The sequence below is a fragment of the Silurus aristotelis genome (genome assembly GCF_946808225.1).
Source record: "Silurus aristotelis genome assembly, chromosome: 19".
NCBI classification, from domain to species: Eukaryota; Metazoa; Chordata; class Actinopteri; order Siluriformes; family Siluridae; genus Silurus; species Silurus aristotelis.
In genome coordinates, this window is record NC_139592.1 from 12,420,397 (window position 1) to 12,444,611 (window position 24,215).

At 40.4% G+C, this 24,215-nt stretch overlaps 1 protein-coding gene across 6 annotated transcripts in view; it reads left to right on the forward strand.

Annotated features, from left to right (window-relative positions):
• Positions 1-23,137, forward strand: part of arhgap46b (Rho GTPase activating protein 46b) — a 73,831-nt gene extending 50,694 nt beyond the window's left edge. For 4 of the 6 annotated variants that reach the window (XM_083570123.1, XM_083570124.1, XM_083570122.1 and 1 more), the window contains 8 exons: positions 3,040-4,099; positions 9,573-10,209; positions 10,714-10,812; positions 16,309-16,382; positions 17,250-17,449; positions 19,611-19,702; positions 19,841-20,010; positions 20,699-23,137. In XM_083570123.1, coding sequence (XP_083426249.1) covers positions 3,040-4,099; positions 9,573-10,209; positions 10,714-10,812; positions 16,309-16,382; positions 17,250-17,449; positions 19,611-19,702; positions 19,841-20,010; positions 20,699-20,893 — 2,527 coding nt within the window. In that variant the 3' untranslated portion in view covers positions 20,894-23,137. Of the gene's footprint in view, positions 1-410; positions 697-3,039; positions 4,100-9,572; positions 10,210-10,713; positions 10,813-16,308; positions 16,383-17,249; positions 17,450-19,610; positions 19,703-19,840; positions 20,011-20,698 lie in introns of those variants that run through there. The other 2 variants (XM_083570125.1, XM_083570126.1) reach the window with 2 other exon arrangements.
• Positions 23,138-24,215: the final 1,078 nt, after the last annotated feature.

The following is a 24,215-nucleotide window of genomic DNA, read 5'->3' on the forward strand; positions in this document are numbered from 1 at the left end:
GAGGCACAAAGGGTGGGACTGACCCTGGTTTGAAGAGAGGGAGAGAGAGAAAGTGTCCACAGAATATTAGGACAAAACGGACATTGTGTGCAAGCAATGGAGAGACACGTAAGGTTCTCTCTACTCTTAATTTGAAAGGGAGAGGTGTTTAGGCACAACAGGCGAGGCCAAGTGATGGAGAAAGCTTTAAGCGCTGGTGATCTGTGATGTGTACAAAAATAAGAAAAAGAAAGACTGTTTGAGGACGAAAGATTTGGATTCAATTAGAGGCATGCAACAGAGACCTGAGGAGGGCAGCAATCAAGATCAAGTGTGTGCGCGTGTGTGTGTGTGTGTGTGGCATTTTTAGGACTCCTATCGTAAAAAAAAAAAAAACGAAAAAAAACAAAAAACAAGGAGGGCCTAAACTAGAGCCTGGCCTCCCTCCCTCCCTCTTTCCTTCTCCTCCCTCCTACTCTTTCTGTGTGTGTGAGTGTGTAATTGAAGAGTGGCTCAGAGAGAGTGCGAATTAACACTGCACTCTTTAAACAGTAGGAGCTCTGTCACGAATAAATAGCCAGACGAGGACCACTTCTGACATTTTGGGGCTTTTTTTTTCTCTCCTGTTATTCTTTCCACCGTTCCCCTCACACACAGCGGGGTTCAACAAGGCTTTTACACCAACACAGAGCACCCCTGCAGCTCTCGTCTCTGTGGGTAAGTGTGTGTGTGTGTGTCTGCCTGTACAGATATATACTTCCAAACAACCATGTCCGTGAACATGTCTATGTCTGATAACACATTTCAGAACAGTAACAGGTGATGGTGTAGGTTAGAAAGCATCTGTCTGTGATTTAGTGTAACTGAAAAACAATTGTTTATCTTGTCACTGTATGTTGTGTTGTTGTTGTTAATGTTATGTTTTATATTATCATGGATAATATTTTTGCAATATTGCCATATTAAATCTATGGCTTATAGATTGTTTCAGGTGTGTACGTGTGTACAGTCGGCCGTCCAGTGTAAAGCGTGTAGGTGGGTGTGTGGTCAACTCGTGTTTATAGAGGAGTGTGTGTGTGTGTGTGTGTGTGTGTGTGTGTGTGTGTCTGTGTGTATTGGCTATGTGTAGAACTGGAGGAAGGAAACCGTTAGAACTGCCATACAAATCGCATTTACACACACACACATGCAGAAATCACACACTGATACAAGACTTGGAATACTGAACTCAACTCACCATCACAAACATCAAAAAGACCATGCAGGCATAGGACACATGCAGAACACATGCACCCACAGGCACACACACACACACACACACACACACAGTAGTAAACTTACTTTGAGTTGTTTCATTAGATGTAGCTGCACATCAGTGGTGTGTGTGTGTGTGTGTGTGTGTGTGTGTGTGTGTGTGTGTGTGTGTGTGTGTGTGTGTGTGTGTGTGTGTGTGTGTGTGTGTGTGTGATTTTGAGTTAATTGTGAAAGTTGTACTGAGAGGTTTTTTTACTTTACGTGTGGGGGGCGGCTTGTTTTCATGTTTTATATGGGTGTGTGTGTAAGTGTGTGATGTGGTATGGTGATAATGCAGGATTATGTTTGCGTAATACTATTAGAAAGCCTGTTTTCCTCCTTAAACCTCGCCTTTCCTGTTGTATAATGTGGGACCATGTGTGCATGTGTGCGTTGGAGAGAGAGAGAGAGAGAGAGAGAGAGATATGAGAAATGACTCTGTAACCTCTGAAAGACTGTCACAGGAATACACTCACTAAATGTAAAACAAACAAGCACTGTACAAGCTTCAGGCTTCATTAATGTCCGAGCGAGAGAAAACACGTTACAGTATGTTTGTGTGTCATGTTAACAAGAAATAAGTGTACCGTTAGTACATGTCATGTGGTAAATTTTTTATAAACATTTCACCATCCCAACTTTGGAAGCTGAAATAACAGGAATCAGACATCTCCATGTGAATATATTCGAGTAGACAAATCTATTTCACCCAATTCTATCTCATACTGTGTGTGAAAGCTGGAAATTCGGGTTGTCATTGTATTTTCTACATTAAATTGCATGAGACACTGTAATCATATGTTAATTATATGTCATTATGTACACTGGTCTGACTATACGGTTAACAGTAAGTAGTTCCATATCACATAAACATCATACCAGTGTAAAGTCACACCCCGTGTTGTTTATTTACATTTTATTTGTCCCCCCTTCCTTCATTTTCCCATGTATTAAAGGCTATTCGGGTGTCCCAGCAGTAGTGTGATAGATGGGGAGAGAGAGAGAAGGAGAGAGGAATGTGTTTTAAGACTCAGTGCCCAGACTGGCATTTCAGCCAAGCATTCCTGTGCGTTAGATACGGACAAGTTTGGATTCAGGCAGATTAGTAATAGTAAGCATAAGATACTGTATGATGCAATACGGTACAACAGAAAGATATTAGCGTTGTTTCACGTATTTTGATCAATAAGGATACACTAAGGAAAATGTCGAAATGAAGGCTATTTCACTTTACTGCAATCATGAGCAATCGTCACAGAACAGCTTTGTGGGGTTTACTATGTAGATTTAATTTTAGATTTACATTAATGGCATTTGGCAGACACCCTTATCCAGAGCGACTTCCAACTGAGCAGCGGAGTGTAAAGGGCCTTACTCAGGGGCCCCGTAGTGGCAGCTCAGTGGTGGTGGGATTTGAACCTGTGACCTTCCGATCCAAAGTCCAATGTCTTAACCACTGAGCTACCACTTCTCTCGTAATTTCGTACTGAGAAAACCAGAGAAGATATTAGGAAGGACAAACTCCCTGGTTTGACATGAGGTAGAAGCTTTGAGAGGAAGCAGACCTCTCTACCTCCCAAAAAGGAGGAACCCATTCTCCTCTGGGTGGCAGTGGATAGTGGGATTGTATATCATTACTGTATACAGGTGTAGAAGCGTAAAGTCAAACAGTACTAAGTGTGTGTTGAAAGGATTTTTTAATATGAGCTTGTGAATACGGGTCCTGGGCTGAGTTTTTATGGTTTTGTCTTTGCCTGTGTGTTTCAGAGAGCCAAATCCAAAATGGCAGCCTGCTCCAGGCTCCAAGGCAGCCATGTTGGTGAAAGTAAGCAGCACTGGCCGGACCCAGCACATCACCCCTGCTAGCCCCGGCCCCCTTCTTCATTTGAACATGTCCGGCAGCAACACCTCCTCTCCTAACCCTACATACCCCAAAAGAACTGCCTCCTTTGGCAAGATGGACCCCAAGCAGTCTTTTCATCTCCTTAAAAAGGCTGACAGTGGCAATTTGAGTATGGGGATGCCCAGCTCTGGTGCCCCCTCATCTGCAAATGTTCTTCGCCCTAACTCCCCTCAGTATGCAGCCATACCCCCTGTGCCTATCTACGATGAGCCTCCAGCCTCAGATCCGCCCATTTATGATGAACCACCAGTAGACATGGAGGTAGAAAGGGCTGACTACCTGACGCACGACCCTTACAGGCCTACGCACAGCATGCCGCGATTGGCTCCACCCCCTAAACTTCTCCAGTTCCCCCAAGCCAAGCACAAGCGGCATCCCTCGGCTGGAGAGTACAGCGCAGCTGGGCGTGAATGCATCAAGCACATGGTGAATGTGGACCTCCAGTCAGGAGAAAGTCCAAAAGAGCAGCTTTCCATGGAGAAGAAGCAGCCCTGGCATAGCCGTCAGAGCAGCCTGGCATCTCAGGAGTATCCACAACCCTCTACTGTAACCTACCAGGACTCAGGCTACTCGACAGGGCCCTCACCGAGTCTACGTAGGAAGAATCGAAGAAGGGCAGTGCCAGGGCATGGAAGTGGCAGCGAGCTCAGTGACAAGCTGATGGCTGAGATGAAGGTGGCTTTACTGAGCTCCGAAGGCTCATTTAAGAGCGCGACACTGCCTGAAGCAGCTTCAGGCTCAGGGGTAGATGTAATGGGCAGCGAGCGTTCACTGTACAGCAGACACGGAGATGCAGCGCTGACCTCAACCGAAGGGTTAGCAGGGGGGCAGAAGAGGACATACGAGAAGGTGGACTCATTGGAGAAGAGTGAAGCATCTCACACTAGCCTGTCCTCTCCTGAGCCACCTGCATCACCCTCACAGGTAGTATGTTAATTTGGGAATGAACATGTACTGTGATATTTTAAGTTGTGTAAACATTTACGTGGTTTTTACCACAGCCCTATAACACATTCATTATGATGTAAAAGACCACAAGATGGCATGTCATGTTAGGGTTTACACTACTTGTTTCAAAATAGTTTTTTTATGTAGCATAAATTTGGGCACATTTACCTGTAAGGTCACATATAATAGAAGTTGAAGGGCAATTCCAGCAGTGATCACTTGAACAAATAGGCTAAATGTCATTGAAAATATAGTTGCACAGTTTTTCTTCGAACAGTTTTGCATTACCAGCGTATTAGCGAAATTTTTAATCCCCAAATGACTTTTTCCTCACATTGCTTTATTGTTGAAAGGTTCTAAACGTATTATTGCCCCATCAATTTTGGTTGTAGATTCACATTAAACGCTACAAAATCCTTTGTTTCAGGTATACGGTTGCGTTGAGATTGCATTTTAAAAAATGCAGAAACATCCTTTTAATGTTCCTACTTTCGCTCCATCTGCCTTTTCTTTTGTGTCAGTCTGGGTCGTAGTCATAGTGTTTCTCAGTTGATTTGTTGGAATGGAAAAGCAAAACAACAGTCTACATCCGGTCTCCGTGGAAACAATACAGTAGTGAGGGACTAAGAGCTTCCCGTCTCAGAGGGAGCAAGTGTTCCATTCCAGAACAAGTGTGCATGTGTGTGGGTGGGAGGTGTTTGGGCACAAGGATAGGAATATCTGACAGTTTGTAGGGGCATTTGGCTGGTTTTCCACAAGAAAAATAGAGGGGAAATGAAAATAAAGAAAGAATATATTAACAGTGTTTTAGAGTTTTTTGACAATTGAACTTTTAGATTTTAAACAAAGTAAACTAAAAGTAAATTACATTATAAATAAAAGATAACAAATGAATAGATATATAGATATACAGCATATAAATCAGAAACAGATACAGTGTGAGGGTGTGATGTGGTTGTGCAGTTGATTGCTTTTTGTGCAAATGTTGTAAACATTGCTGACATAACAGCAGTCTTGTGTTGAAAGCATTTAAGAGCATTTGCAAAGAAAAAATGGAGTGAGAGTTCTGGGAAAAACAAACAAAACAAAGTGATATTAAGCAAGCAAACCGATGATAATAAGTTGTGTAATAAAGAGAAAGTCCGCTTGAAGACCCAATCGCTCAGGCAGGCAGAGAGATGAAGAGAATGAGAGTGTTTGCTAAATTCCTTTGCATTGAACAAATAAAAATAGGTCGAGTTGATTTGTTGTTTTTGCCAAAAGAGATTTTACATAAAAAAAAATTCTGTATCATTGTATTTGTATTAGTTCCTCTTGTTATTCTTGTTATAAAAGCTTGAATTTCCCCTTAAAGTCAATGAGAAGGAAACAAATTGTCATGTTGCTGAGAAATTCAGAAATGTCTTTTCCAAAGACATTTCTGTGGTAAAAATTTTTTTTTTTAATTTCTGAAAACTACTACATATCAGCGTACACACGTTTCAATATGTTTATTTGAGCGTCTGTCTGTAAATTTTAGATTTAAATTGATGGCATTTGGCAGAGGCCCTTATACAGACTGACCTACAAAAGTTTTGTAGTCTCTATCGATAAGTAAGTCAAGTCAAGCGTCAAGAAGCTTTAATTGTCATTTTTACTATACACAGTAGTACACAGTAAAAAACGAGAACCCTGGTGCTACACTAAACAACATAGAGCTACAACACACAACATAAAGCTACATAAGGTGCATCGAGTGCAACCCAGTGCAAACTGTGCAGAAGTAAAACAGTACAGACGGACAGTGCAGACAGACAACCCAAGACAACACACATAACCCAAGATAGCGCCGACCAGTAAACCTACTGTATACTCTGATTATACAGTATTGTGCAGAGAGAAATATGAAAACTATAACTGGGAGTGTATATAAACAAGCACAATGCAGTGCAAAAAAACAGCAGTAGCAGCAGTCAAGAGGTGCAAAAAACAGCAGGTAAACTGTGTAATACAGTCAAGTATAAATAATAATAAATAAATGAAGGTGGAATGGATTGAGAAGTACACTCTGATACTGGTTCATTAGGATACAGACTAAGAATTACAACAGTCTATTAATCTGTTGGGAGGCAAAAAATACATCATTTAATTTCATTGCTAATTTAAGTACTGCTTGAGGACGTAGGTCATTTGAAGTAGCTGTTTGGATATAAAGCAGTAGTTTGCGTCTTTGTTGTACCCAAGTGATATGGTACCAGTTGAGCTGTCACAGAGGACTAAAGGGAGCGTGGTGCAGCAAGGTGGTTAAAAAAAGCTCTGTGAGGTAAAGGGGTGCTGGTCCATGTTTGACTGTAGGTAAGCATCAGGGTTTGAAATCTGATAAGGGCAGCTAGAGGAAGCCAGGGTAGGAAACGTAGCACTAAAGTGGTATGGGAGAACTTGGAAGGGTTAGAAAATCATGCAGCTACAGTTTGGATTAGCTCAAATCGACCACGTTGGATAAGCAATGATAGAAATGCACATTTGGTTACCCTGCGGTGGTGTGCAGTGACCATGGGTTAGATAAAATACTTGTCGACAGAGATCACGTGACACGGAGATAAATCGCTCTGAATGACCAGCAGTTCAATTTTGAGAATTTCTTGTTTCTATAAAAACAACAGCAAACTAGAACAATTGCATTAAAATAAACCTGAAGCAGTCGGGACTATTATCAGGACTGTTGTTTTATAACATTTTTAACAGCAATTAAACTCGACTATATACACTTCCTCTCTTAGTAGGTGCCTTGTTCAGGTTCCAAAACACCCCCTCTAACATTCGGAAAAGAAAGAGTGCCACCTTTACCTACTGCAATGCTTTGTTTTAGTAGACAATAGCTGTGTGTAAAGATATGTTAGCTAACTGTGTTGTCAAAAGTAGCTCAGGCTTGCTAGCCTTGCTAGCCTGAGCTACTTTTGACAACACAGTTAGCTACAATAGTAGATAAATATTAAAGCAAATTGAAAAAACATTTAAATATTAAATAAAAAATGTACATTTCAAATATTTAGAGTCTTATTTACTTTTAAAGCGAAAGTAAAAAATCAAACAATCATGCTATTAATATTTGCTCTTAATTTTTACCATGTTGACATCAAGTTTTTCAGATGGACCTTTCATGCTGGGAAAGTCAAAATATTCCCAGTTTTTACTTAGTCATAAACTATTTAGTTTTTTGTTGTTGTTTTTTTTTTTTTCTTCAACTAAAGGGGGTCTAATATTTTAATGATTTTGCCCGTAGTCACAAAGCTCCGCCCTCAGAATCCACAGTGGGAGAGAGCGTGTACTGTATATACAAACACAAACATGCTTTTTCGACTGATTGTCCGTTTTCCAAATCGGTTTTCTCAGTGCTGCAGTGTAATTAATGCATTACATTTTGTCACGTTCTACATATTGTCCATAGATATTTGTACAAATAAAGAATGAAAAAATACTAAACCATTGCATCTATAATGACATTTTTGCGATTTTCTATTTTATATGTTTCTATAAGTACGTTTCTAAAAGCAAAACTTTATTGTCTACAGTTTATAATATCAGCAAACAGCAGGTGAAGAGAACAAGAATGAAATGAATTTCCTTCTTTGTTTTATATAAAAAAAAAAGAAAAAGAACATGTCTTCTTTGTGGACTTTTGGATCGTAACATGCTTTTCTATAGTGCTTTGGTTTATTTTGGAAGATTGATTTCCGTGTAATGATCCCTAAGCCGCATGGTTTTACATCGCAGCTGTTAAAGTGATCATTTTCGGCATATTTGCTGCCAAAACGCACCACTAGGATGACAATGGAAAGATGTTTGTGTGCAGACAGCCTGCATCGAGAAGGACTCGTCATTTGGTGTCTGGAGTCATAGGGAGCGAAACAGATGCCAGGAAGGATTTTAGCCAAAAGCTGAGGGGTCAGAGCTGAAAAATATGACCCACGACTGATTAGACAGGGTGAAAGAGGAGAGAAGCTGCTTTGTATGTTAGCATGGTGTAGCAAGAGGCCTCAAATCAGGCTGGTGTATGAGCTCTGAGTTTTGACCTTTCCATGGTAGATATATCAGTTTGACAGCAACTTTCAAGGGCTGTAAGCAGAGATGAGGTAAAGCAGTCAAGGCAATGGGTGTAGTGATGAGGAAAGATAATGTGGCTAGAATGGTTGGGTCTTAACCATAATCTTTGTGTTAGCGATCTGCTGTAATGGTTCACTGCTCTACAATTCCACATGCTTCATTAACCATTAAATCAACCATAGTGAGCTCTCTTTCTCTCTCTCTCTCTCTCTCTCTCTCTCTCTCTCTCTCACTTATGAAACCTTTACTATTCTAGGAAGGTAGGAAACATAAAGCACATATGCAGAGTTTGGAAAATCTGACCGCAAAAGTAAAGTTTCCCCTCTCAGCTACCCCGAGGACTGCATGGCAAATTCATTGATTAAATTTAAATTAAAAAAAGTCGGCATTATTTAAGCAGAATCACACGTGGCTAAACAGTCTGTGGTCAGTTATTAGTCATTTCGCTGTGTAGCTGTGACGAGCCCGTAACTCTTATGAGACCGCAAGTGTGGGTCATTGATACAAGGGTAAGCTGCTAAGTTCAGTGACATCCTATAAAAAAAACAGTGCAGCTTTAGGAAATGCTATATTTTTGAACCATTTAGGTAAGTTAAGTTAAGACATTATATGTGCTGCTGTGATAGAGAATAGTGAATTGAAGGGATGGAGAAAACTGGGATGGAGGTGAGGCAGAAGAAGACGGAGGCTGCACCGTTTTCTCTTCTGATCTAATTTCCATATTGGGTTACCTATTTTGGGAGCAAGTGTAATTTGTGCAGATGTTTTTAGGCTCTCGATCCTGTTCTAGGTTGTTCTGGTTACAGGGGAATGAGTAAGCGTATTGCCTGCTGCCTACTCAAAACACACACACACACACACACACACACACACTCACACACACACACACACACACACACACACACACACACACATTTTTTTGTCTTGCTATCCTTATGTGGAATTACTTTCACATAATTAGTAGCTAGAGCAGCTATTAATTGTCATGTCTATGAGGCTGTGGTAACTCAGTGGCTAAGGATTGAAAGGTCACAAGTTTAAATCTCAGCACCACCAAGCTGCCACTGCCGGGCCCTTGAGCAAGGCCCTCAGCTGCTCGGTTATAGGTCACTTTGGATAAATTTGACGTCTGCCAAATACCGTAAATGTTAATCTCTATGTCTAATCCTAATCCCTACCTTAACCCCTACCTTAACCTAAGTAGCCAAAAATCAAATAAATGCTGGAGAATTTGTTCAAATACCAACAGCTTTTTAGTTATTACTTTTTACTGCAAAGCTTTCAATCTCTCAGAACTTTCGCCTTTTCACATAGACATACTATTTAAACATTTAGAATGACATTCTTTCTTTTTTCTATCACTTAGGCAGGAACACTGGACTCCAAAAGCCCGCCTGACTTCCGCTCCGAACACGGAAGAGAGAACGATCGTGACATACCGGGTCACTGCACCACTTCTGTCTCCTCACTGCCCATCCTCCAGGTGCATACCCCCACCTCTGGTCCCACCTACCAGTACCCCTACTCTACCCTATGCAAACCCCGGATTGATGTGGATATGGAAGCATGGGCTACCAAGAACCTGAACCAGCACACACGAGGCCTGCTGCGCCGGCGCGTCTCCATCGCCACCATGCTGTCATGGAGCAGCGCTTCAATCAGGAAGCCTATGCTGATCACGAGCGACCGGGCCATCAAGAAAGAAGCGTGCGACATGTTCAAGCTGGTGCAGACGTACATGGGCGATCGGCAAGTAACACGCCTCGACCGCCGCCACGTTGCCCTTCACATTGTGACCAGGTGCTGGAGCATGCAGGGTCTGAGGGACGAGCTTTATGTCCAACTGATCCGACAGACTACGGACAACCTGAACCTCAGCAGCCTCTGTGCCGGCTGGGAGCTCATGGCCATTAGCCTGGCCTTCTTCTCTCCATCACCTAAGTTCAGACGCTACCTTGAGGGTTACATTCAGAGACACCTGGAGCCCAGTAATGACAAGAAGAGTGAGTACTGGTTATGTTTAATAACCATGACAGAAAACTTTTGTTTAAGGCCATTGCCTGAATTAATTGTTGTTTAAATGCACATAGTCGGTAGCTGTTACATTTGTTTTCTGTTTCTCTCCTGCACACAGGACGCGTCTGATAGATTTGTACATTTTTAATCTTCCGCTGTTTTTCTGTTCACTTCTGACTGGAAATCCAGCAGTAAATGTTTATGTTTCAGGTGTGCTTGTCTGGCCCAGAGCACTAGTGCATACGCATCAAAAGTCAATATTGATATCATTGCTAAATTTAAAATGGCCTGCTGCCTGTTCAAACAGGATGTAAAAGCTGGGGAACGGGAGAAAAATAATAATACACCGGGAATACTTGAGGTCAAAGTTCGAAGGCTATGGAACAAAGCATGACGATGTGTTTTTCAGAGGGACCATTTACAGGGTGTAGATATTTTGGAAAATGAATGTTTCAGCTCAAAAGATTTTTTTGTTTTGTTTTGTTGATCAGTTTTACAGAGGATTGTGGAACAACAGGACATAAAGAACAAGAAGAACTCGAAGTCCAGGAAGAAGAGGAAACAGAACAATGAAGAAGAGGAAGAACAGGGTACATATTAGAGAAGCATGGCACACACACATATGCGCAAGATTCTCAGTGAAAGTAGGATTCCTGTACTATTGTAGATTAAACTCGATTTGCTGGAGGAGCAGCAATGTAAATCTGGATGGCTTTGGAAAATTATTCACATGGCCCAATTTTGACATTTGCTACTATATATAGTTCTGAAAACAGTTTCCATGAACTGTATTGTTTTTCTTATGCGTTAATCTCAACCAGTTATAACATTTAAAGTCTAGTAACTTCAATCTAGTCAATATGGCCACTAAATTTTACAACGGTTTACGTTTCTAATAGGATGAGTTGTTTCTATGGTCATTCGTTCACTTTATGTATACGTGACGGTATACAATAGTAATATTTACGGGATATTTTTTCAATAATTCAGTTTCAAACCCAATCTGAACCCAAGCTAATTCAAGAAAATCCCAACCCTATTCTCATGACACAGGTACTTCGTTCTCTCTGCTACACTGCAGGGAAACTGAAAATGATGTAAAATAAGAGAATCGTTGCAAGCGCCATACCGAAACCGACATTTCATCTGCACGGGGAGGCTAAAATTAAACTTGTGTTAACCTTTATAGAAGCACCCTTTGCTCAGATTTTGCTGCTTTCCATGAATGACATGCCAGTTGAAGCATGCACAAAACAAACTCCAGAGACGTTTGACTCCTCCAATAAAAGTAGCTATGGAATCTTCGCAACAACTGCTTGTTAGGCAAACACAGGTATTCAGTCATAAACTAAAATGAGCGTCGATTTTAGATTTTAGCCAGATTTCCGGTAGATTTCATTTGAGTGATGTTTTGTCTGGTTGTAGATGATAATATTGATGAACTAGCGTACTTGCATCAGAAAAGAAAGAAAGAGCTTCTACTCTGCTTTCTGGCTTTTGGTCAGTTTGTTTAAATATCCTGCACATATCCACACACACACACACACACACACACACACACACACACACACACATAAACACACACACATGCATACTATTAGAGCTCAGAGCTGTGAGATAATCTCCAAGTCCCACGCTCTTTTGGTCTGCCACCAGACTGCTTAAAGAAAGAAAAGAGGGCAAAGAACAGAGAAAAAGAGTAGAAGACCCTGCTAGTCAAAGTGGGGGCCTTTAACAAGATAATCTGTGAAATAAAAAGAGAGCAGGGAACAGACAGACTGCCCCCCTAAAAAGGGGTATTTTCATCAGCCTGTTCCTCTTCCTTCTGAACCCATTTTTAACTTGATTTCTCTTCCTCTATTCATTTTCATAGTATCTCTTATTTCCACTAACACAGTCTGAAAGAAAAGACTGCAGGCTGCAATCACCAGTTTCCTATTCGGCACACAATAATTACTTCACAGCCTTCACAGGTTAATGTTCTTGATGACAAAGAGATGTCTTTAGACAGAAAGAGCAGCCAAGTTGTACGGTATATCTGCAAATTCGTTTAGAAGCCTGTTTCTGACCACAACACAAAGTCGAGACATTTTTGAAGATTTTTCCCAGCATATCGATAGGCGTGAGAACTTTCGCTTAGTAGGGTGCAGACGGCGCGAATGTAGTTACTCACCACTTGTATACACTGCCTGGAGCTCAGCTGAGTGTAATTAACTGAGTCAAGATGAGTGCGTGTCAGTCATTCTGCCCTCTGCTTATACAACAAGCACTTCAGTGGCATGATTTTGGCTTCGCTGACGCAACGACCAACCACAGTGCTGCACACAGCTGTGTCTAGGGATGCTTCAGACTCCTCTGAGACCACCTATCATAAACTAATGCACTGACTCGTAGCTGTTTAAAAAGATGTTTGTTTGGTTTTTTCTTTTAAACAAGATTGCTTTTCAAGATTAGATGTTAAACTGAGAATGAATCACTAAGGTATGGGTTTTTTTTTGGCCTGTAAATTACCTCCATCCAGCCAAAATACCAACCAGCCAGAACATCTATTTTCCATTAAAAGTTAGATCTGTAGATTCAGTAGTGGAGATGGGTGAGCTGGGGAGAATGCTTAGTCTTACTAATGTTTATTTCAGTTGGAGTTCGCCTCACAGGCATCAGAGCACTCAAAATATTACAAACAGCTCCTTTAAACGCTCTCTGTCAAAGCACAAAGGCAGATTAGTCATAGTGGTGTGTGGCAGCGGTTCTTGCTTACTCAGGCCTTTTATCTTCGCCTCTGGTCTCTTTTAAGGCCGTGTGACATTCTCTTTCTACATTCTGTTAATTGTAAAGTGTCAGCCTTTGCCCTCAGATTAGTTTTGTTAATCGGTCGGAGATTCGGGATTTGGCAATGGCTTAACATTGGAATGGCAGCCAATGTCTTACAACCTCAGACACGTATTGAGCATGGATTAATTATAAAGTATATTAATGCTAGATGCTATTTATAATTTCTGCTAAATCAATATCCTAGAGCAGAATTGCCTTAAGATTAAAGCCTAGATACAAGAACCACTACAAAACAAAATTCGTAAATAAAAGTACATACAGTAAAGTATGCAGAGGTTATGTTAGGTCAGTTTATCCTGAATAAGCAGAATCAGTGGTCTCTCTTGTCCTTGTCACATTTTGATTCTTTCACCAAATCTACAAAATAAAACCCTTTTTTTTTTTACACAGTTTAGATTTTATTCAGAGTTTAGTTTAGCTCGGGTTTTTTTAATTTCGGTTTCCACTGATACTCCGTGACGGATTTTACAACTCAACCTCTTAAAGTACACCTGTGCTAAATTAAAGCGATAAGCCACAGTAAATCTTTTATACCCCTGATAACAGACGCCCTCTAGTGACAGTAATAAAATCGTCCCAAACTCAAAAACATTTTAGACAGTGTTATATAAAAATTTTTTTTTTAATATTCACAATAATCAAATCATCTTCAACCCACTGTTCCCAGCTAACAGGACGTTTTGGTTGCTGAGCAATGTTAAACATAAGGATTGAGGAAATTTATGCATAGAATGATTGCATTAGTGTAACAGTTTTATTGATTTGAAATTAGACACAAATTGATGCACAATGAGGAAAATGTTTTGTTACAGCAGAGGAATGAATAACAGAATAATAACAGAAATTACAAGGACACAGGCTGTCCATAGGGAACACAAATGAGAGTGCTAATGGCTTTTCAGGAAACCTTTAGGATTAAAGATGTTCCGTGCCAAAACTAGGGTCCTGTGAAAGAGAAGCAGATTTTAGAGGTCTCCATTTTCAAAAGGGGAGGTGGTTCATGTAGAGGGGTTTGAGGCAGGGGCCTCTCAGCACCGCACTGTGCCATCCTGAAGGGATGTTGTGTGGCAGCGGGTGGATGGGGTGGGGTCGGGGTATTCTGTGGAAGAAAAAAATATGCTTTCCTTAATATGTTAAGCACTTCATTGGAAAGCCAGGATTCTTTACTTCTATAGGATGAAAGAAAAGCCATTAAAGCATTGACTATTGGTATGCAAAACAGTCTTTTGCTATCTCTCCTTTCTTTCTTCAGCCCTCTTCATCTCCTCACTCATCTCCTCCTACTTTGTCTGGCCTGAAGTGGCGGTGTCACTCGGTTATCCTTTTGTTTTCCTGAGGCCACTAACGCCAGCGGAGGAGGACAGAGGGAAACAAAACGAGACAAAGAGAGAGGAAAAATGGAGGGAGAGACCGAGAATGATGTGTGTAGCTGGGAAAACATGACTAATGCTTAACGAGGGCCGAATAAAGGAAGTTTATCTTTTTTTAAAGTTGTAAAAAAAAAAAAAAATAAATAAAAAAACAGGCTGGATATGAGAATAGTTATGAAGAAAAACAAACTAGGAAAAAGAAGTCGATTGAAAAAGATGAGATGAGAGGAAATGAAAGAGGAAAGGAGGACACAAGGATGGCGTCAGTGGGTGCAAAGATGGATCAAACAGAAGCAGGCACTTGTGAAATATCTGACCCATGTGCTGGCCATGTTTTCACTGCTCTGATAACTGAAGAGCCACTGATGTAAAACACCAGCTGTAAAAGCTGCTGGTTCCCCCACCCACCTTTAGGGCTTGTAACCAGGCCAAATGAGTTTTAAACCAGCTCAAGTTACAAACTGTCTTTGCAGGCTGTAACATATCTTAAGTGGCTTTGAATCACCCTGGGTAGGTGTGTGTGGGTGTGTGTCTGTGTTTGTGCATTCTAGACTATAAAAACTGCCCATTTGCTTCCTTAGCCCAACCAAAAGAGGCGTTTGGACAGAGGTGTGAGCTTAAAAGCTGGGCGTGCCCAGATTCCTTAATTACTGCAGTGGAAAACACTTTCTTTCTGCCCATTTTGTATGTAGAAACAGTTCAAAGTTCTTCCACATCATCTATTATTCTCACTTCTCACGTAACCCTAGTAGACATTAATACAGCTGCTGTTTTTCTTTTCAATTCCATTACTGGTCCTTATAACAGACCCTTGTATTTATTAATCACAAACGAACATGTCTGTGTACCGCTCGTTAGCTATTTTAACAAGCTATGATCCTTTACGCAAAGTTTACACAGTTGTTAACTTCAAGAAGAATTTTTTGTTTGTAGAACGTGGTTGTTTTGGCCTTCTCGTTTCTCTCACACCTTTAGAAAACCTCCACCAGTTTGATATCTTCTTCTTTTTCTTTACATGTCGTCGTTGCCTTTCTTTCTTTATTTATTTCTTTCCTACTTTCTTTCTTTCTTTCTCTCATTTTTGCATTCTTGCTCCTTCTTTTTTTTCAGCTCTGTAGTCTATTATCCAATAACAACTGAATTCACTGAATTCTCACACATCGAATAAAACCATCACAAACTTAAATCTCCCATTCCATAGAGTGTATTAGTGCTCTACATATAAGTAAAAAAAAAAATAAAAAAAAAAACAAACATAGGATTTACCATACCTATTGCGAAGTATAGTTTTTTTTTTTTTTTTAATTGATGGCTCATTAATTACTAACCACTTCTATGTCAGAAATGTTGCATTCGCAAAGTAAAGCATTGTGGCTACAGGACTGATTTCACTTTTACTCACCGTTGCTTTTTACTTCACAGCTGTGTTATTGTAGTGTCAATGGCTCAACACTTGCCCCCGTAGACCAAATACTGCAGTAACGACAAAGGAATTTGCATCTGTTTGATTTTTGTGTATTTGATCATGCCTGTATTTGTATTGAGATCTGCCATATTGGTTTTACGCCGTGTATAATTTTCGTAGCTTTCAGCTAGATTGTAGTGCTACATCCTGAAAAAAATAAACACCCAAGCTGGTTTTCATCCAAGTCTCAAACACGCATTAGTGTAACTAAAATATACACAGGCAAGTACAGCTCTACACAATTCATTCTCCATCTACTTGCCTTGCTGATCTTTGTGGACGTGTTAAAAAGCACTAACTCTTCTTTCACACTTTGGAAGGTTCAACACAACCGAAACAGTTCCCTGCTTTATACAAAGCGATGTTTCAGCAGAAAGCCCTGCCATTGATTAATTATCTGTTATTCGTGTCCTCTACAGGTCTGCCGATCAGCACTTACGCCAAATACTGCTACCGCAAGCTACAGAAAGTTGCTGTGACTGGAGGTAAAAAGGTAGGAACGGCATGCTTATTTATTTCCCTGAGAGCGGTTTATCGTCCGGCCTTACCAATAATTAACCTAGACGGGCCTTCAGGCAAACAGTGGAGTTGATTGAAAGTTATCCACACACTTGAGGTAAACAGAATTGGCTTGATGAGCTATCTGAAAGGTCAGCAGTTTAAACAAGGTTTCCGGAGAGAACAACCACAGGTTTATGGTGCAGCTGAAAGACAAGAAGCTATAATGTGTTCAGGCTGGCCCAAGACTGCTGAAGTGTAACATAGTGTAGCAGTGTCTAAGTGTCTACATGTGTTAGCAATCAGCCTTAAGAAAGCTCATTGAGAGCCACTTAGACTGGGGAGAGAGGGTTACAGTAACCTCAGATCACCACATCGCACATATACACAGAAATGTACTAGCTGTGTCCCACCTCCTTTAGTGTCCTTCTTTCAGTCTCTACCCTGTAATCAGCCATCCCACCACTGTCCCCATTGTTTCTCACTGAGGCGTTATACTTAGCAACACATCACTGGGTGCTAGTGTCGAGTTATCGTGCTAGCAAACTACTACATGTCATCAGACTTCCCACTGGTCTATCATATGCAAGTCTCCGTCCTATGATTTTGGAAAGTTGTGTATATACAACAGGTCTAGAATCTTTAGAAAGAGTGCTTGACTAACTTATTGAAGGTTTTACAAAAAATAACTTTTGATGTTAGCATTCCATCATGTGATGAATATTGTTGGTTAAAAGAGCAGATATCTCATCTTCATGAGATGTTGGTCAAATGTACAATATTTCACAAGTTCTCCACTAGTTAATGTGGCCACGTTTTCCTCTACTCTTCCCGCAATCTCTCTCTCTCTCTCTCTCTAAAGGGTCTGAGGAAACCTACCCTGGACGAGATTGATCACGGGAAAAACGCCATAGTGACGCCCTCGCTGTTCGGAAGTGCTCTGGAGGAGATCATGGAGAGGCAGAGCCAGCTGTTTCCTCACAGGAGGTTGCCCTGGGTGCAGGTGCAGCTTTCTCAGTGTGTCCTGGCACTCGGTGGAGCCCAAACTGAGGGGATTTTCAGGTAAAAAAAAAAAAAAGGTGGATAGGGACGAGCATATCATGCATATAAGACTCTGTGATAGTGGTGTCTATGCCAAGTATGGTCAAAGATCCCACCAGCCAGCCCTTCTACATCGTACACCATCTACTAACCACATGCTTACTGTTGCTCTTGCTGCCTCACGGGGCCGCGTAACACACTCTGAGGAAAGTGCTTGCAGCTTTCAAAGTTCATAGCTGCCTTTGATTGAAAGTGAAGGGCGAGTAATGCCATCCCTTTTACCCAGATGGATGTCTGTGATGTCTATGGCATCATAAGGATTCTCATCTTCTGCCAATGACAGAGTGCATGCGTTCCTGTTTTAAGCATCAGCAGCATAGAGCATTCCTTTACCTAATGATAGTGCGAGGCTTTAGTTTAAAAAAGACGGATGAATTATGGAGTATACATTTTTGTCACAGGGAGTGGAAGCGTAGATGGGAATGTGGGGAATTTAGGTGTGGTCTTTCCCTCCAAAAGCATTTTTATCATAACTCCATTATGCACAGTTACCTGCTGATTTGCAACTATTTCCAGTTTCCAAATAAGATGCTAGGTTACAGAAATAGTAAATAATTACTCCTCTGCTAAGTGATTTAAGTGACTAAACGCGTGTGTGTGTGTGTGTGTGTGTGTGTGTGTGTGTGTGTGTGTGTGTCCTCTCTTCTTCACACTCGGAAAAAAAAAAACATCTCTTTGAAAAGAGTTGTATTCTCGCAAGTTCTGGGTGGCCCCTGCAGGAGCCGCTTATCCAAACTGACCCCCACTTGTTTGACATTTGGTTCAAAAAGAAATAAAATCAGGAGCGTTAATCGTTTACATGGAATAGCTGTTCAAGACAAGCCGAGGCCTCAGTAGGATTTGCCTCAATACGCCAAAAACAGCTAAACAGCTTTATTCATGGTTGTGATGGAGATATGAACACATGAATTATATTTACACTGTGTTTATCAGACTGGGAGAGATAAAGTGGGATCAGTGTTTCCTTTAATGTGCCAGGGAGTGCGCCACTGTGCTCCAAAATACAAGCACATTCTTTCCATCATTCTATTTCCCTTATTTAATAGTCTATTTAATGGCACCCATCACCTGTGTGCGTCCTGTCAGGAAATCTGTCCCTCACCCATTGTTTCTCCTCTGCTATTTTTTAATAACGCCAAGATTTTAAATGTTATTTGCTTCAGGGAATCTATATAATGATTCATTCTTTTCCAGGACATGCACAGAAAATATTTTTCTTTTATAGAATTTTGGTTAAAAAGTAAATTGATATTGAGCCAAGTCATTGTCTTGAGATTTTAATAAATTAAGTGGATTGCTTTCTGTATGTAAAGCTTTGGTTTAAGAATGGCATGTTCTATTAGACAAGTCATTCTTAAACCAGCTGCAATACACTCAAATTTTTGGTTTCTGAGTAAAGGTTTGGATTCTGTTATCTGAGTAGTTGTTCATTGAATAAATTTCATTTATTTGACCACTCCTTTTGGCTAAAAATTCAAATCAAACCAAACTACTTTCCCTACATCTAGAACCGTAGGTGCATGAACCTCCATTTAAAAACCATGACTGTGAACTAGCTACATATGTTTTTGTTAGTGGTATTTGAACAATTTAGATAATAAAATGGAGTAATGACCATTAGAGGTTGAACGTTGAATCAGTTTTGGCGATTAATCTGCACTGAGAGTCGGCAAAAATCCATAACGATAGTTTTTCAGGCTTCCGGTCTGCTTTCATTAGGAGAGCGGCCTCTAGAGGTCAATTACTGACACGTGCTGTTTGTTTTTCCTGCACGGAAACCGCACGGTCCACGGAGAGCGAGATATATTTATTATTTATTATTTAGAATTTAATAATCATATAATAATTAGATATATTAATTATATAATAATCAGAATTGAATTTTTGTAAAAAAAATAAATAAATAAAAATTCAGTAATATTTTACATGGACTGTTTGTTTTTGATCCAGTATCCATTTCAAAAACTATCAGTTGATTAATTAGTTATCAGCAAGTACGATCCAACCTAGCCATCGGTATCACTAAAACCCACTATCGATCGATCTCTAATAACCATAACGTTAGCGGTGTAGGGGTATGTAGATCATTCAATTAACAGTCGTGTGTGTTTTAATGTTGCAGAGTTCCTGGAGACATAGACGAAGTAAATGCCCTGAAATTACAAGTGGACCAGTGGAAAATTCCAGAAAACCTCTCTGACCCTAACGTCCCTGGTAAGGACAACAGCATGAAAGACACCTTTGCTTTATCATAACGTGCTTCACATTCAGAGGTGTTTATTTAAACGACAGGTTGGGATGATGGACAAGCATGTGATTACCACTCTCTCCTCTCCCCTCTCTCTTTCTCAGCATCACTTTTAAAGCTGTGGTACAGGGAGCTGGAGGAGCCTGTGATTCCACAGAATTTCTATATGCAGTGTATCAGTCATTATGAGGACGCCGAGGCAGCTATCAACGTAGTGCAGGCTTTACCAGAGCTGAACAAACTGGTGCTGTGTTACTTCATCCATTTCTTACAGGTAACGCGTACACACAAAACACACTCGCACACAAAATCGACATGGGGAATTAATCTCTGTAAAGTTTTTCAAAGCGATCTGAAAACTGCTTATTTTGCCTTATTAACTTCAATACAGAAAATCAAACCTGGTAGGGGAATGACTATTCATATAAATTGAATTACAGCTATAATGTAAGTGATAACAGGAAATTACTTGTTTCATGGACATTACATAGCATCACGCATAGCTACAAATTAAAAGGTGCAACTGTATATTTGTGTGGTTAATTGCTGTTGTATACAAAACATTTCATAGGAAGATAATGATCCTCAGAGCAGTAAGAGCATCATAGAACATTTTCTCAGCAGCACATGTAAAAAGTCTGACCGGTGCAAAGCAGCTGTTCACACTTTGCCACTTGGTCCCCTGTGGACTGATACCTTACACATTTACGCACAGTAGTGAACCGAATACAGTCTTTACTAGAGCTTCTTGCATTGGTGCACTCAAGTTAATTAGGTAATAATAAAACATATACATACTGTACATTCTGCCCAAATCCCAAATTCATACTCGCTTTAGATCTCACAGGACGACACAAGAAATGTACACCGAGTACACAAGTTGCTAGTTTTTAGATCAATTTGCCTAGAATCTGTGAAATCTGAATAAAAAATGGCATTTTTTTTTTTTATCCTTCCCTTAGGTTTTCGCACAACCAGTGAATGTAAGGAAAACTAAGATGGACGTGAACAATCTGGCCATGGTGATGGCGCCCAACTGCCTGCGCTGCCAATCAGACGACCCGCGCATCATATTCGAGAACACACGCAAAGAGATGTCCTTCCTCCGCATTCTCATTGTGCATCTGGACACCAGCTTCATCAAGGACCTAGTGTGACATTTAGGCCACTACAGTGCGCCTCCCCGCTCGTACGTGTGCCCGTGGGGGTCTCTTTCGTTACAGGGTTTAGACCTCTGGCGTTGTTGCCAATTACGTCGTGCTGTTTGGCCATGTCAGTGCTAAATAACTTAAAAAAAATAAATAAAGATGGCATGCTGATGTCTCGAGGAGAGCAGAACTTGGTTTTCTTTTTAAACCTCTCAGCAAAAACCTCCAAATATAAATCATTGGCAAGTCATTTAGTGACTCACTCAATACCAGCATTGTTTTTGGAGGTTTTCACCTGTTTGACTCCATTTGGAGCAAACAGAAATGCAGATGCCATTGTAAAGACTGAATCGATTTAGAAAGTAAATCATTTCCACTGGTGGATACTCCATCTGCAACAAGCAGACTGTTAACTGTAATACGATACCAAATGTGCAGGGATCTACAGCTCTTTGGATTAATACTAATAACTCGGTTGGGTTTCGACATGATTTTTGTTTCTCTGCTAGATTATCTGGTCAATGATCCACCGTTTCTCTGTGGATTTTTTTTATTTAATATGGTTTGAGTGTGTTGGATATTTAATGGATACTAATCTCTATTTTATGGAGTGTGTGAGCCTCTGGTTTTAAAACCTCAGTCTCATGCTGTGTGTGTATGCTCTGCTTATGTTAATGTATGTCTGAAAAAAAAGGTCTGTTGGCTCCTTTGTGGCCTGCTGACTTTAAACATGGTGTCTGTCCTCAACTGTGTGTGTGTGAGATGGCTTTCTAAAAGGTCACCGTTCTGTAATCAGGCATGGAAGGTGCTTCGAAACAACCTCTCCTTTATCTCATCTCCTTCTAAAAAATACTTCATTTGATTTAGTGCATGCTATTTTTATCCATTACGTATGACAGAAAGGCACCCAGGACTGTTCACTGCGTTCCAGATCGTACAGTTAGACAATATACAGTCAATATACAGTATTAGGCACCGAGACCAATTTCAGTTCTGACTCCAGCAGTGCAGATGTCTCGTGGTAGTGATTCAGGGTATCTGGTCTTGTGTTTATAACATTTTGTCACTCATGCATAGGCTTTCATCAGTTCCTAAAGCCACAAGACTTGGATTCTAAAACACAACTCAGTCCGCAGATGACGTGGATGACTGCAACGCTTCACAAACATATTTTTACGTTGTTATTTTCCATAAGTCGGAGAAGCAGTTTTATATCTCAGATGTGTGGTTAAGGACCGAGCCAGGACCCAGGCTGTAGTATATTTGGCTCTGTGGTCAGACTTTGGGGTTTAGCACCCAGCATGGGAGCGTTTTGGCTCGTGATTTTGGAACGAGCCCGTTTTCTTTGACCGCACGTGTTTGCACACAAAGCACACCCTGACTTCTGTTTTTCTTAAGATGTAGGCCCCAAATAAGATGGTTCCGTCAGGGAAAAACAGTCAAGCATGATTTGTTGCTTGTTAAAACCCCCTTGCTGACATTTCCGTCTGGGTCCTGCTTCTCCACTCCCCCTGATGGCACACATTACACACAGTCCCTAATCGTGCTTTTCATGGCTGGAGGGAGCTAGTAGTAGTATTCCTTGTGCCGTAGAAGATTCCAAACCTTTTTTCTCATCATCAATGTTCAATGGTCAATGTGAAACAAGCAACCTGACTGGAAAATACAATTATAGAACACACCATATACAACAGTTCTCTCACAGGACTAAACAGCAGCTTCATGCCACTGATAATTCTGTGTTATTTTGTAAATATGATTCACATGACATTGTTTGTTTACCTAATTTATCCCTTTTCAGTCAAGCCTTACTACATCCATTTACTTTACATCGGATCAGGCAGTTCAGAGTTCTGTCTTTCTTTATTTTGTATGTTCTTTTTTTTGTTTCTATATCTATATATAATCCTTTTGATGATTGTGTTAGTGAACAGAACTGTAGCAGAATACAGCCACACTACTCCTGTGCGTGCGTGTGCGTGTGCGTGCGTGTGCGTGTGCGTGTGTGTGTGTGTGTGTGTGTGTGTGGTCGACCTCCACTATGCTCCTGTATTGCACTTACCTGTGTGTCCTCCTTCTCTGCAGTTTCCAGTGATCCTTGCGGGGACTAATGACCTCTTATTTGAAATTGTAAATTTTTTGGGTTTTTTTGCTGCGGCGTCTGATGGGCCAGCGGGAAAAATAAAGATGGATGGCAAGCATTTAATTTCCATTGTTTCAGAAAGAAAGTATAAAGTTTGTAAATTTGCTAAATTGTGACATTTATTTCATTTATTTGCACCAAAGTATCACACAATGTAGTTGAGAGAATGATTCAGTATTTTAAATTGGAGAAATGGCATACATCCTACAGAGTATTGTGTTCAGACACACAAGCACATGCTGTATATGTACAGTAAAATGGCATTTCTACGTACACGCTTGCGGCACGGAATGCTTACAAACGGCCAAACTTCTTTTTTTTAGCACAGTGCAGACGCATTCAGACAGGACAGCATAACTGATTTCCGTCAGTCCGGTGTTTCCCCCTATTATTACTACAATTCCAGGGCAATTAGATGAATTACAGATTAAGTACCAAATCTTCAATCAAAGCTACTCCAGACATTAAATAATTTCACAGTGTACCAGGACCATTTCACTAATCATTTGTTCACCCAGACTTCTCTAAATGCATGACTAAATCCAGATAAACTGTTCTAATCATAAGAAAATGGCCAGGAATCAGATGACAAACATTTCAACATGTCTGCACTTCATGGCAGCCAGACAAACTATGCTAATATAACTAATCGGTAGTCTACTACTGATTAATAATGATGCCAGCAGCATTTCTAACAAAGTGCAACAACGTTGAGTTCTCATAAACTTTACTGACCATATATTATAATCCACAACCTGTTCTCATAGGTTCAAACCTACCCTACATCATCAGCAATCAGTGTTGGTGTTCAAATTATTTCACAATCATGATTCATATAATATAATAATTGGCTTATTGCAACCCATCACCGTACCTCCAGGTTCTGATTTAGCAGCACAAAGGACGAAAACTTTATCGCAATTGTCCTCACAAGACTGCAGTATTTGGGCAATGTTAAAAAGAAAAGGTGAGCAAGGTCTCCCTCTGCTGGTTAACTTCTGAAATTGAATCTCAGGTCACATTAAAGATACACTAACGCTGAATCCACTGTTTCTCTTTACATCCCACCACTGTCATAAAGTTGAAAATCACACAGCTTTAGGATTGTTCAAGATAAAGACTTAACATTAAAAGTAAAGTAAAATTTTACAAAATGTAGATTTTTCATGGTTCGTCTGATTTTTTATT